This window comes from Salarias fasciatus, chromosome 14, assembly GCF_902148845.1.
Source record: "Salarias fasciatus chromosome 14, fSalaFa1.1, whole genome shotgun sequence".
In the NCBI taxonomy this organism is placed as follows: domain Eukaryota; kingdom Metazoa; phylum Chordata; class Actinopteri; order Blenniiformes; family Blenniidae; genus Salarias; species Salarias fasciatus.
Genome location: NC_043758.1, coordinates 39,184,388 through 39,198,273, shown reverse-complemented (window position 1 = coordinate 39,198,273; position 13,886 = coordinate 39,184,388). Strand labels below are relative to the sequence as shown.

At 49.7% G+C, this 13,886-nt stretch overlaps 1 protein-coding gene across 4 annotated transcripts in view; it reads right to left on the bottom strand.

Annotated features, from left to right (window-relative positions):
* Window positions 1–13,886, bottom strand: part of usp32 (ubiquitin specific peptidase 32) — a 33,308-nt gene that overhangs the window by 12,575 nt on the left and 6,847 nt on the right. For all 4 annotated transcript variants that reach the window (XM_030108033.1, XM_030108035.1, XM_030108036.1 and 1 more), the window contains exons 2-11: window positions 10,821–10,948; window positions 7,889–7,994; window positions 7,585–7,703; window positions 6,905–7,064; window positions 994–1,125; window positions 807–914; window positions 601–716; window positions 406–468; window positions 245–328; window positions 107–168 (exon numbers count right to left, since the gene is read on the bottom strand). In XM_030108033.1, coding sequence (XP_029963893.1) covers window positions 107–168; window positions 245–328; window positions 406–468; window positions 601–716; window positions 807–914; window positions 994–1,125; window positions 6,905–7,064; window positions 7,585–7,703; window positions 7,889–7,994; window positions 10,821–10,948 — 1,078 coding nt within the window. The remainder of the gene's footprint in view (window positions 1–106; window positions 169–244; window positions 329–405; window positions 469–600; window positions 717–806; window positions 915–993; window positions 1,126–6,904; window positions 7,065–7,584; window positions 7,704–7,888; window positions 7,995–10,820; window positions 10,949–13,886) is intronic.

The following is a 13,886-nucleotide window of genomic DNA, read 5'->3' as shown; positions in this document are numbered from 1 at the left end:
GCAGGAACACATTTCAGGAAGTTTGATGTGATGTGATCAACAGCTGGGACAGGAAACCTCTCCATGTTTCTTCATTTTCACTGAAGCTGCAGCTGCGCTGCGGTACCTGATGATCTGTCCCTCCTCCTCGGGGGTGGCAGGGCGGAGTCCCAGGACGATGTGGCACACCTGGTCCGGGACAAACACAGTGTGAATCCTGCACTGCACCGCGGACGCCTGAGAGCACTCACACACTCACACACACCTGGAAGAGCAGGTTGAGGAACTCGTTGGCCAAGGCGCTCTTCACGCTCCAGATCTGGTAGTCCTCCAGGGTCAGGTGACCCAGCTGGGGGGGAGCACAGGGGGTGTTTATCGTGAGTGAGGGTCCAGGTGGTGTGCTGTGTCTGGGAAGGAGAGGCTCACCTTGGTGGTGTCGTGCATCTTCAGGATTCCCTCCACGATGTCCGACACGCTGCAGTGCAGCTCCTGAGCCAAGAAGAGGCAGAGCAGCAGGGGTGAAAGACTCAGCTCACCTATTCACAGTTCATCTTCCAGCTGAGAGTTAATCTAGTGTGTGTGTGTGTGTGTGTGTGTGTGTGTGTGTGTGCGTGCACTCACAGGCAGTGTGTCTGTGCGATTGTCCTTCCACACCTCCAGCAGGGCCACCACCATCTCGTGCAGCTCGTCTCGGGACAGAACTCCATCTCGGTCCACGTCGAAGACCTTGAAGCAGACTGAGAGCGGAACACACACCTGAGTGAGGACACTACCCTCCCCACACACACACACACGCTCACACACGCGCGCACACACACGATCCTCACATTTCTGCCTCTCGGCCACCGGCCCCCGGCAGCAGGCCGACAGGCCGCAGGAGATCTCCTTGAAGTCGATGTGATTGTCCCGATTTTCATCGAAGGCGTGAAACAAGCCTGGAAGCCACCACAGAAGAAGAACTCGTGAAGGTGAGGTTAGAGAGGAGAGGAAGACGGAGCGGCGGTCGCCCGTCACCTTCGCTCAGAGAGGCGTGGATGGGAGGAGACACCAGCGGGACGAAGGTCTCGAGGTCGAAGCGTCCGGTTCTGGACTGAGCCTTCAGCAGCCAGTAGCGCTTCTCCAAGTCAATGATGTCAGACTCCTCCACTGCAACACAGACACACAGACACACACACACACACACACACACACACAGACACACACACACACACACACACACACACACACACAGACACACACACAGACACACACAGTTAGTTAATTAGTGTCGTCATGTTTTGGGGGAGTGTTTACACCATTGAAACGGGAGAAGAGGAGGCTGTGGAAACGCTGGCGCTCCGTCTCCGCCTCCAGGGCTCCACTAGTGGCCCAACGTGAAAACTACATCGTTTTCAGAGTTTGTGTCGTTGCGGAACCCTTTGGACTTGGACCTAAACGGGGTCTGGTGTCCTTCAAACTTCCAGAGAGTCAGAGACTCTGCAGAGTGAGTGAGGTGGTCGAGGCTGGAGTGAAGCACCAAGCCAGATGTAATCTGATTACTTTCCAGACAGCGCTGCAGGTGATGTAACCACCACAGAAGAAGAATGGAGCGGCGCCGTACGGATGGGCCCGATATAGAGCGGAGGCTGCGCCCGGGTCAGTCCCCCACTGTCAGCAGGATAATCCTGGGATTAGGCTAACAGGATGGAGCAGGGCCCTCTGGCGCCCGGCCGACACGTATGACGAGTGTCAAACCCCGAGCGGAGTCGAACAGGGCGCCGTGCCGACACCTGCACCGCAGCTGAGCCACTGCGGCCTCCGTCACGTCCAGGTCAGAGGTCGGACCGGCACAGCTGACCAGAGAGATAACAGCATCCAGCAGTCCTCCTCCTCTTCCTCCCGTTCTTTCCTTACAGCCGTTACTTTGGATTTTCCAGGAACAAATGCAACTTTTTTGTGCCATTTTTAAGACTTTTAGCCTGTTTTATAATTCTTGTTTTGTAGCTTTATCAGTTATATTAGATTTAACAATGTCCCTTGTTTGTTTCTTCCCATTTACCTTTAATAATCATTCAACTTGTCAGTTATTTTATAGCTATAATGGCATTTTAGCAGTTTCCCCCAATAAGGATAAAGAAAGAAAGAAATTCACCCATTTCATCTTTATAGCAGGAACTAACTGAGCTGATTGGTCAGTTTGTCACCGACTCTTTTTCACTGTTTCAGTTGTTTGAATAATTTTACTGGTTTATTCTTAATAGTTTCTTTTTCAACTTATTAAAGCAACATTCTCTGTGTTACTCATGTTTTTTCACTTTCCTTTAAAACTAAATGAATTTAAACACTTAACAGTTTGAGTTCTCCCATTTAACCTTTTCTTCCCATCCCAGTCAGGAGGTCAAGTTCATTTTTCTTTATTCAGGAGTCACATTTACCACTTCACAGTGAGAGATAAAGGTTACAAACTTTAAAGGGGCTGTATCATGCAAAATTCACTTTCTGTATGTTTTACCCTTGTTATATAGTTATGTTCTCACCAAAAACACCTCAAAGCATTTTTTTCCTTCGTGCCTGTGTGTTTGAGCTTTCTTCGTGTTTCTGCTGCTCAGAGAGGCAGCCCCTCCCGCACCCCTGAGCCCCCCTCCCGCAGGCCCTCGGCAATCAGTGTTGCCGCTTTTTTCTAACTCTGATTACGGAGATAAACTTTAACCATCGTCTGAAAGCAACAGTCAAGCAAGAGCAAGAGTCTGGAGGGTCTGAAGGGTCTGCGCTTGGTGAGTTTCTAACAGGAAAAGACATTTTCGCGTGTCTTTGCGTGTAGAGAAGCTAAAGCTAAAGAGCTAAAGCTAGCCAGCGTATTTGTTTTGAAGCGCTGATTGGTTGAAGTACGCTGTCAGTCAAAGTCCACAGGGGGAGAGGCGGGATTTTCAGTGAAACGGAGCGTTTTCTCTTCCGGGTTTCAGAATTAGCCCCAGAAAATCTTTTATTTCACACAAAATGACTTTTCCTTAGCGCCAAAAATAAACTATTACCATGTTAATGCCATTTCTAGAGTTTGGACGAGCTAAAAAAAGCAGGATACAGCCCCTTTTAAGCCCTGAAACAGAAACGATGCCTTTTCATTTTAAAGGTGGTGTAAACCTGATTAAAGGATAAGTTCGGTTTAAACAGTTTTCACGTTGTTTATAGAAGGATGTAGAACAATATACTCACTCATAAGGGTTTTCTGATCCGAAAAGTGGTCCGGGAGAAAGTTAGATCCATAGTGGAGCTGCAGACCTACATATGCTGCTATCCAATGGGGCATGTGTGGCGCCGGCTCCCCAAACGGCTTTAATCGTCCAAAAACTCAGTTTCACCAATATTTCCTCATGGTCCGCTCACGCCACTCCTCCACCACAGCCCGGTGTCGCAAAATACATGCTGTTGCGGTTTTACAGATCTCTGAAGTGAACACGGTGATCAGGAAGTAAACTGAAGTACATTCACCAGGAGACACTGTAGGGGGCGCTGTGCACCAAAGTTGTTGGTTGCCACCCGCTCCGAAGAAGAAGAAGAAGCACATCTCTGAACTGCAAACATCTGCTTCTTCTTCTTTGGAGCAGGTGGCAACCAACAACTTTGGTGCACAGCGCCCCCTACAGTGTCTCCTGGTGAATGTACTTCAGTTTACTTCCTGATCACCGTGTTCACTTCAGAGATCTGTAAAACCAACAGCATGTATTTTGCGACACCGGGCTGTGGTGGAGGAGAGGCTGAGCGGACCATGGGGAAATATTGGTGAAACTAATGAGTTTTTGGACGATTAAAGCCGTTTTGGGAGCCGGCGCCACACATGCCCCATTGGCTAACAGTATATGGAGGTCTGCAGCTCAGCTATGGATCTAACTTTCTCCCGGACCACTTTTCGGATCAGAAAACCCTTCTGAGTGAGTATATTGTTATATATCTTTCTATAAACAACGTGAAAACTGTTTAAACCGAACTGATCCTTTAAATAATCATTTCCATCTGCTGAAGTGAAATCTTCCACGTGTGAAGAAGAGCCCCGTGGAAGCAGACTGTGGTCCAACATGTGAGCTGCAGACCATTAATTCACATTTAATCAAAGTCAGAAGCACAAAGATTAATGACAACATCATGAAAACCAGCAACTGGCAGAACACAGACTGTCCAGAAAGAGAAAGAGCACTGTTAAAGCAGCGGCTGTCAACCAGGAGGGGGGCAAACAGGGGGCTCTCAAAGCCCTCTTCATTTTAAAACATGGATGTGAAACATAAGGCCTGTGGACCAAAACAGGCCGGAAGAGGCTCCAATCCAGGCTGACACATCAACGAGACAATCACACACATTTCAAATAAAACACCGATTCTTCTAAAGCAAATATCTTCAGAGTAGCAACATAACAGTAAAAGCCCAGTGGAGATACCAGTGAAAGCTAGCTACTGAACACTAGCCTGAGAGCCACGCTGCCATTAAAGCTAGCTACTGAACATTAGCCTCAGAACCATGAAAGTTAGCTACCTAGCCTTAACCTCAGAGCCATTAAAGCTAGCTACCTCCATTAGCCGCAGAGCCATGAAAGCTAACTACCTCCATCAGCCTCAGAGCCATGCTGTCGGGGTAAGTCGGGAGAACCATGCAGGATGAACCAGCTGGAGGAGAAGGTTAGAGACATTTACCTGGATTTTACACCAAAGGTTTCATTAAAATTGTTTTTATGTTTAGGTTTGAATCATTTTCAGGAGTAATAGTTTGTTTTTGTGAAGATCTAGACATTTTTTATCATGCCTGACGTGGTCTGCACTACAACAAAGAAAACCTTTAAAGTTGAAATGCAGTGGTTATTTTGACTCTATTTTCCTTGCCCGGCCAACTCAAAATGAGCTGAGGCTGAATGCGTGGACTCCTTTGATTTAAGGAATGGAACATTTTGAATCAGTAAGTTGTAACATGAATTAATTAAATGCTCAGTTCGTCTACAATCACTGCAGTATCAGCAGTAAGCAGTGGTTGTGAATCACCGTCTTCATCATCATCAATCACCAGGTGAATTCAGCAGTATCGTGTACTCAGTGCGGTTCAGATGGACAGTACACGACATGACAGCCTGATCTTCCTCATGAATAGCATAAACATCATTCCTAACGTCAGGAAGAGCAGCAGGAAGCCAGAGTGTGTGAGCTCCGGTCTGCTCCTGGTACCCACCTGAAGGTGCGACTCTCCCCGAGTGGCAGCAGAGATACCATACCATGATCCAAGGACATCCTGACAGCAGGGCCGGACCATCCTCCACCCCTGGGAACGGGCGCTCGCACTACGCCATGCTATCCAAACCCTGCTCCTGCCCCAAAACCCTGGTCCTACCCCTGCTCCTGCCCCGGTGGGGTCCCGACACGCCCAGCCAGCAGCGGCTTCACGGCGCTAAGCTCTGCCATGAGTCAGGCTTTACCTGCTGCTTCTGGAAGGAGTCATGAAGCACCGCCGTGACTGACACACACACACACACACACACACACACACACACACACACACACACACACACACACACACACACACACACACACACACACACACACACACACACACACACACACACACACACATCTAAGAGGATAAAGCTGGGAGCTTAAAGGCAGCGTCCAGCAGCATCTCTTTCCAGCCTTCTGACCTTAATTAGCAAAATAAAGCCCGGCTAAATTTACTTGGACAGCAACTTTCAATATGTGTGTGTGTGTGTGTGTGTGTTCGTTTCTTTTCTCACAAACTGAAGAATCGAGCCCATAAAGCCTGATCTCACTGGAAGGTCTCGTTTCAGTTCTTTTCCTGCCTCCTGTTCTCAGGTGAAGACGCCTCTATGCTGATGACATCCATGTGTGTTTCTATGTGGGACTGTGTGTCTCGCTCTTCAGCTCCCCGTCCACAGCTCGCCTCATGAGATCTACACTAAGCTGTTCGCATTCAGAAGCCACATTTCAACAAAAGACTCCTCAAAGCAGAGGACTAATCCCTCACAGCTTCAGGTGACTTCCTACAAGCCTGCTCCACCTGCTGCTGTAGTGCTGGACAACACCACCCACCCATCCACCCATCCAGCCTCTGCACTCACAGTATTTCCACTGGAAACACCGGAAATATGCACATCTTATTTTATCTATCGAGCAGTCTGCAGTTTATTAATCACCCAGCAGATACTGACACATGTCAATTATTCCTAATTCATTTTTTTAAAACGTGAGATTCACTAAATACAAAACAAATAACAAAAAAATTAAGAAAAAAGGAAGTTTCCTCAACTCTTTTTTCATAGATAAAATCCTCCTGGATCAGAAGTTCATGAGTTCTGGTGGCTCTAACGGTGGAAAGAACAAACTCATCAATAAAAATGATTGAAGTGGAGGAGTAGAGGGTCCTCATCATAGATGGCTGCCTCACTAATCGAATCTTCGTGGCTAAATATGCATGAAAGTGGAGAAAATGAAAGGGTTCCTTCCACTGTAATGTGATCTCACGAGAAGAGGAGGCGTTCAAAGACCAACTAAGTGTGTCGGTCACTCCGGCGCCAGAAAGACTCGATCTGTGTCCAGGTTCATTTTAAGAGAAAGGGTAAAAAAACCCCCAAAACTTTCATTTGTTTTGTACTGATATTAGATACTCTGGTGACGAGGTGTTCGGAAAAATTTCAATACAAGAAACCTAAACAAATGAGAAACTGAAACTATGACTGTTTTCTGGACCATTTCTAATTCAGGAAGTGAGGACCACATTAAAAACTTACCGCATCCACCACTAGAGGGAGCTCTCGTACTACAGTTTGAGGACTGTTCTGAGCGTCTGATTGTGAAAACCTTGCAGCTGTTGCAGGATAATGTGAAACACTGAAACGCTGTGCTGAGCACAGGTACGTCCCAGATCAGCTGACGGCCCGGCGGGGGTGTGTACTCACGGTGCGTGACTCCGGCCAGGGTCTGGTAGAAGGTGGGCGTGTCGCTGTCGTCCGTCAGCGTCACGCACACTCCTCCGGACAGGAGCCAGCGGGACAGCGTGAAGGCCTCCTTGTTCTGCAGCAGCCAGGTCCTGAAGCGCTCGTAGTTCACCTTGTCCCCCTGCAGGAGGGTCACACAGTCCAGGAACCGTCTCAGCTTACACTGACACTGTTCTCTATGTCGGAATATTCATTTTCAAGGAAAAAAAACAAACTTTTTATGGTTAAAATATGAGGCAGGTGTCAAATAATGAGCACTGGATGCTGGGAGAGATGAAGAGGGACTTCATGTTTGAACTGATAGTAATGTCAGATGTGAGGATGTAAATCCCGAAGCTGCCAATCAGGGGAGACAGGAGAGGGAGGAGCCTCCGGGGCCCGGCTGGACCTGAGCTGTGCTCTGTTACCGCTTTGTGTTGTTAAGAGACGCACAATGAGCGGCTGTGACGCCAGACAGGGTATCATCTCTGTGATCGGCTCTGTGTGGGCAAACAGCAACAATACCAGCCTGTGAGCCAGCCACACACACACACACACACACACACACACCCCTCGCTAACCATGGAGACAAAGGATCTGTCCAACTGATAGAGAGTGGGTGAGTGTGTGCTTTCAGAGTGTGTGTGAGTGTGTGCGCTGACCTCGGTGAAACACTTCTTGATGGAGACGGGGACTTCTCCGTCCAGGACCTGCAGGACGGCCTCGATGTCTTCCCTGGCAGCATATCCACCCAGATCACTGGCAAACAGGCTGAAGAGGTCTGTGAACACACACACACACACACACACACACACACTTTATCACAGGAGGCCCAGCAGCACTGACATTACAGTCAATAAAGTCCTGATGGATCAACTTCCTGCACCGCATCAGGCTCAGATGGAGAGACGAGGAGGAGGAGGGGGAGGGGGAGGAAGAGGAGGAAGAGGAGGAGGAGAAACCTACACTTGGCCTTCTCTTCATCGCGCCCTCTGGTCAGGAGCACCAGGCCCACGATCAGGTTGTTGAAGTGCAGGCCTTTGGAGGATCCTCCGAACGAGGAGTAGATCACCTGGAACACACAGGGCTGCATGTTATCCCCTCAACCGGCGCCAAGCAGGAACCTCATGAGGCCGGAGCCCCACACGCCTGCTTCTCCACACACAATCTCTCAAAGCTGATGAGGCTGGTGTTAAATTACTGATGTGGATTTTCTGTGAGGAATGTCTAACCGCCCGCTTTACACCACACTGTTGCGTCGTTTTTGCATTTCAGAAAAGTTTTGCGATTACACGGCGACGTTTTGAAAACCACGTGCTCTCCAGCCCTGTTCCTGCAGAAGTTCTACCCAGCATGCTTCTGTTATGGACGAGTTCAGGAACAGCGAGGAGCTGCAGACCACGCGCTCTGGATTCACTACGACTGCAACGTGGACATGAGGACCAGACGGTCAGAGACAGAGTCCTAAAGCTTCACTGTAAACCCAACGGTGTGTGTGTGTGTGTGTGTGTGTGCCTCATCTTCTCCCTGCTCATGTTTCTGCTTGTCTGCACATTGTGAAAGGCAGAGTGTGATTTCTGAGAGTGTGTGTGTTGGTGTGTGTGCTCCTGTTTTCCCCTGAGGTGTCGTTAGAGGTCCGAGCTGAGGAGAGCAGTGTGTGTGTGTGTGTGTGTGTGTGTGTGTGTGTGTGTGTGTGTGTGTGTGTGTGTGTGTGTGTAGGCGGTCCTCAGGAGAACGCCAGCCGTGGAGGAGAGGGTGAACACGCCGGTTCTCCACGGTTCCTCAGCAGTGACCTGGTTTGTCTCGTCTCAGCGTCCAGACGGAGGTAAATATAGACGAGGAGCAGACACAGAGACAGCCCCAACACACACACACACACACACACACACACACACACACACACACAGACACACACACACACAGACACACACACAACGCTTCAGTTCGCCGGAGGACGAGAGGAAAGACGTTGAAACGCTGACTCACTCAGAAGGTGAAGAATTGATCTCAGTAAAACTGCATTTAATAATCTCTCCAACTCTTTAATCCATACAGTAGAACCTTTTAATAAACTGAAAAAATCTACATTTTTTATTTTTTAAATCATACTGTAGAACTTTAAATCATACTGTAGAACTTTACATTATAAGTCCTGAAAATCTGAATTAAAATATTTCAGAGGCTACAAATTGAAAACATCAAAGAAAGCTTTCAGCTTAGAAATAGTTTAAAATTGTGTTCTAATGACATTTCTTTCATTTTCCCTCTGAGGTTCAAACTGTTCCTCTTGCAGTGTGCAGCGCTGAGCTGATCCACTGAACCACTGCTGAGGACAGGTCTGAGGTTTTTAATCCAGCGCATGAGGTCAGAGCAGGTGACGGTGTGTGTGTCAGACGCACTGCCTCCACAGAGATAAACACACTCCTGTGTTTTTCATTTCATTTCCGGGGCGTTCAGGGTGGGAACACCGGCTCCATGTGGTGCGATAAAGCATTACACTGATTGCTCTCGTCTATAAATACCCTGTGATCACACACGGGGTGGAACGCCGCCGCCGCCCTGAGACCTGAAGGCCGCGATGCTCGCCGGCCGGCGTCCTGAAATGCACCTCAGACAGATTCCCGTCACCCTGAACGACAGCCGAACAGCAGAACGAGGAGGAGAAAAAAGAGAGAATTCCAGCCGGTTGATCTGCCGCCCCCGAGGAGACGCTCGCCGGCCCGCCGCCCCCCGGCAGACATCAGCCCGGCGGCCAGAGCGCGGCTCAGTGGCTGATGGGAATCACACCGCGCTAATCCTGCGCGCAGCTGGAGCACAGCCAGGCGTCCTCAGGCCACCCAGAACGCAGCCGGGAAACCCCGACACCCCGGTCTGAGGTCTCCAGGACCCACAGAGGTCAGAGGTCAAACGACAGGCTGGATGGAGACCACAGAAAAACCACAGGAAGTCAAAGAACCTCTGGATCCAACCAGCAGAACATCTGGGAGCTCCTGCAACAGCTGCTGAAGACCATGAAGGAACTGAGGTCAAAAGGAGGTTTGTGGTTGGCTGGCCTGACCTGTGCATGGGCAAGCTTACACGCAGGGCAAGCAGGGGAAATCTTAAATATCGTTGATTTTGAGAAACTAATGTCTTGAATGTTCATATCCCGATATCGATATGATAACGATGTATCGTTCAGCCCTAGTCGTCGCTGTGAAAACACACTCAGAGGAGCAGCGACACACACTCCTGCTGACCAAACGGCGTCTGCGTGAGCGTCGCCTCGCGGTCTGAAGACACTCGCAGCAACCGTACATCTGGACCCCTGTCACCACTGTCGCCACGGCAACAGCAGCCATGGTGACAAAGGAGATGGAGGGGGAGAGGACGGAGGAGGAGGAGGAGGAGGAAGAGGAGGAGACATGGATACAGTGTGGCAAGCAGAAGTGACTAACACTGGCTTTATTGAGGAAGTGTGTGTGTGTGTGTGTGTGTGTGTGTGTGTGTGTGTGTGTGTGGACTGTATCCTGAGGGACTGAGCACTGCAGCCAGACCCCTGCATCCCTCCTCACTGAAAACACACTGCCAGACACAGAAACCAACAAAAAACACTTGAGCTAATGCTAACATGCTAACCTGCTAACACGCTAACGTGCAGCGAAGAATGATGCTGCAACATGAGGAAAATACTGGAGGGTGAGGGAGTGAGGGAGTGAGGGAGTGAGGGAGCGGTTCACCTCAGCTGGACACCTAAACCCCGTTCACACAGCGAGAGAAGAGAAAACCCATCGTTGCTGCTGTTTGATTGAATATTTAATTTAGATGTGGACGCGTCTCCAGATGCCCGCCTGCTCCGGCTCACCCCGTGCAGCGTCACCCGGGCCGCCTGGGCGGCTCCGACCCTGCAGACACTCACCTCCGCCACTTTGGGGGGAACGCCATCTCCCAGCACCTCCCTGAAGAAGCACTGCTGGGTCATGTAGCAGGACAGTCCGCTGGTCCTCTTGAAGGCATCTTTCAGCCGCTTCAGCTCCACATCAGTGACTGCAGAGAGGGCAGAGACAGAGGTCAGAGGTCAGGGTCAGCAAGTGGAGCCACATCAAGTAGAAATGCAGAACTTGGATTGTGTTTTCGGAGTGTGTTGACACGACAACAGAGCTGGGAGCCGCTGACAACACTACGTTCTATAAAAAGGACAATCGTAGGCACGTTTCCATAGCCCCCGACAATCCGCTTGTAGGCGGAGCGGACGGGAAATGCGTCATGTAAACGCCCGAGTGCATCCGCTTCACTTGGAGTGGATTGTATTTCGGAGTCGACTGTACGAGGTGGTGTACACTGATCGATAATCCGCTCCGTGTCTCATATAAACGCCGCCCGACAAGATCGGAATAAACGGGGGAGTATTTGTTCCGCGCATGCGTTCCCTCGTACGTAGTGACGTGCGCAGTAACGGGAAGCAGGAAAAGTCAAAAACCAGCAGAAGAACACGACGGTGGTGGAGAACAAACCCTGGAGAGGCGTGGTGGCCGCAAATCGCACAACAGCGAGTTGTTCGAAGAGCAGACTACAAGCGACCGCCTGGCCGGTGTTATGGATTAACTGGTTCCCATGTTAACAAGTGACGGCGGTCTGTGTAAACCAAGCGCCACCCTCCGCTCATAAAATATGAAGATAATGCAGAAGTGCAAAACAGCAGTAATTCCGGGAAATTCCAGCAGGGGGCGATGATGCTGGTTTCAAAAAGAGCCCCGGTCTCACTGGAACCATTCAAAAAGGCCCATTTTCAGAGTGAAAATAAACATACAAAGCGCCCGGTTTCAGAACAGGTTCTGGTCTCTGTCACTAGTTTCTACAACCTGCTGCTTCACCAGACTCTGATTTTCACTGAAATCATATGTTGATTTTATATTAAGAGTTAAAGTTTTGCATAAATCGCCCTGTCACAGCGCCTCCTCTGTCCAGGCGATGCGGTCACGTGACGGGCTGGACCAATCCCGTTTAAATCCGGTTTCAAATGTTCAATATGGAGACGTCCTGCTGGACTCGCTGGAGTCTTCAGAACAGGATTTGGGAACGCTATAGGTGACATCACGAAAGCTGTATCCACAGTATTTATGGTGTAAACACATGCTGGAAACAGCAGATGTTAAAATAAGACTCACAAAAGACTCTAAACGTATAAATTCACTGTAACTGTAGATAACCGACGTTCGCTAGAGCGACTTCAAGTTTCAGTCGGGTTCCGCGAGAGGTTTTGTGCGCATGTCACATGACGCTGTATAATCCGCTTCACAGGCCCTGGTAAACGACGATTCGTCGTGGATTGCTTTGTATGCCGTCCATGTATACACGTGTTTTTAACACTACTGTTTACAATGGGATTGAAAAGACACCATGTAAAGTGGACCAGTTTCTGGAAAAGCCTGGCTCTGAGCAGAAACCACAAACACAGTGTGTTTACAGGTCTGAACAAAAAACTCCTGATCCAGATCACTGCTGCCAGAGTAAACAAACACCCAGAACGTGGGCCACATCACAATACCTAGAACCTGGACCAGACCAGAACACCCAGAACCTGGACCAGACCAGAACACCCAGAACCCAGTCACACGGTAAAGAACACCAGCAGCAGTCGGAGCGCACAGCTGCAGCGTCAGCCTTCCACATCCCATTGTCCTGTCTCTGTGTGTGTGTGTGTGTGTGTGTGTGTGTGTGTGTGTGTGTGTGTGTGTTTAAATGATCCGTGCTGCAGCAGGGATCACATGTAATGTTCACATTTACATGACGACGTTCCAACTGAAAACAGCGTGTTTTTTTTTTTTTTTTAATTTTGGTTTCAGAAAAGTTAAGTTTCACGTTTAAACAGAAACGTTCTAAAAACCAAGTCGTTCGTGTAGGCCCACCAGGGGGCGCTGTCATGAAACCCCACACACTGCAGAGAACAGAGAACACTCTAAACCTGAACAGAGGATGCTGGTGGGCTTCAGACATCATTCCCTCCTGGATACCACTGCATGGGCTCAGGGACAATCCCACGTTCTGGAGGGTTCTGGTCCCCATCGGCCCAGTCAGACCCGCTGGCGCCCCCTGTGGCAGAGCGGAGCTAATGCCAGCCTTCATTCAGGGTCTGGGGCGGAAGGATTCATCCCGATCATCTATGACCGCCCTGCTTTTTTAACAAAACCATTTGACTGAAGTCTTTTGATTCCTTCTGAATCCATCCTGTCTTCCCTCATCAAGTCTGTTCCTGAGGAAGGTCCAGAGACCGACTGGAAGGCTCCAACAGAGGCAGGTTTACTCTTGTTTAAAATATCTTCCTCTTAAAAATCTAATAAATTCATTTTAAAACACGAATAACAAAATTAACTCTAAAGAAAATCAACAGTAAACCTCAGCAGACTTTCAGTTCGTCCACAGAAAGTCAAACTGCTGCCACGGCCCTGACCTGAACCCTCCTGAGGACGTCCAACGCGTAGCGATGCGGGACGACTACCACGGAGGGGAAGCTCGGAGCGGCTGTCCGTCCGCACGCCGTCCAGAAGCCTTCACAGGAAGTCCGATCAATACAGGAAGGGAGCTCCGCTGTGATGAGGAAACATTCTGCAAGGCCCACGCTTTCACATCTGCTTCCCCTCAGAGGCTCCAGACCAGCCCGTCAGGAGCCGCAGGGCCGGGCGCCAGCGCCAGGGGGGTCTGAGAGGAGACGGCCTGATCCGGGACCGGGTCTGGTGATAGCAGGTCCCGATCAGGACCGTCTGGTCATGTCTCTAGGGTCCGGACGGTTCACAACACCCCGATAACTCCATATAATACGTTTCATGTGTGTTTTCAGTGGCTCTGAGCCCCGCTGGCATTAAACAAAGCCCAAAAAGCAACAAAAGACGTTTCACTACAAATCACTGATGGCCTCAAAACTACAGTGAGCACGTGCACTAACGTGCACGCTGTGGCTGCAGAGGCGGTGTGCACAACATGCAAA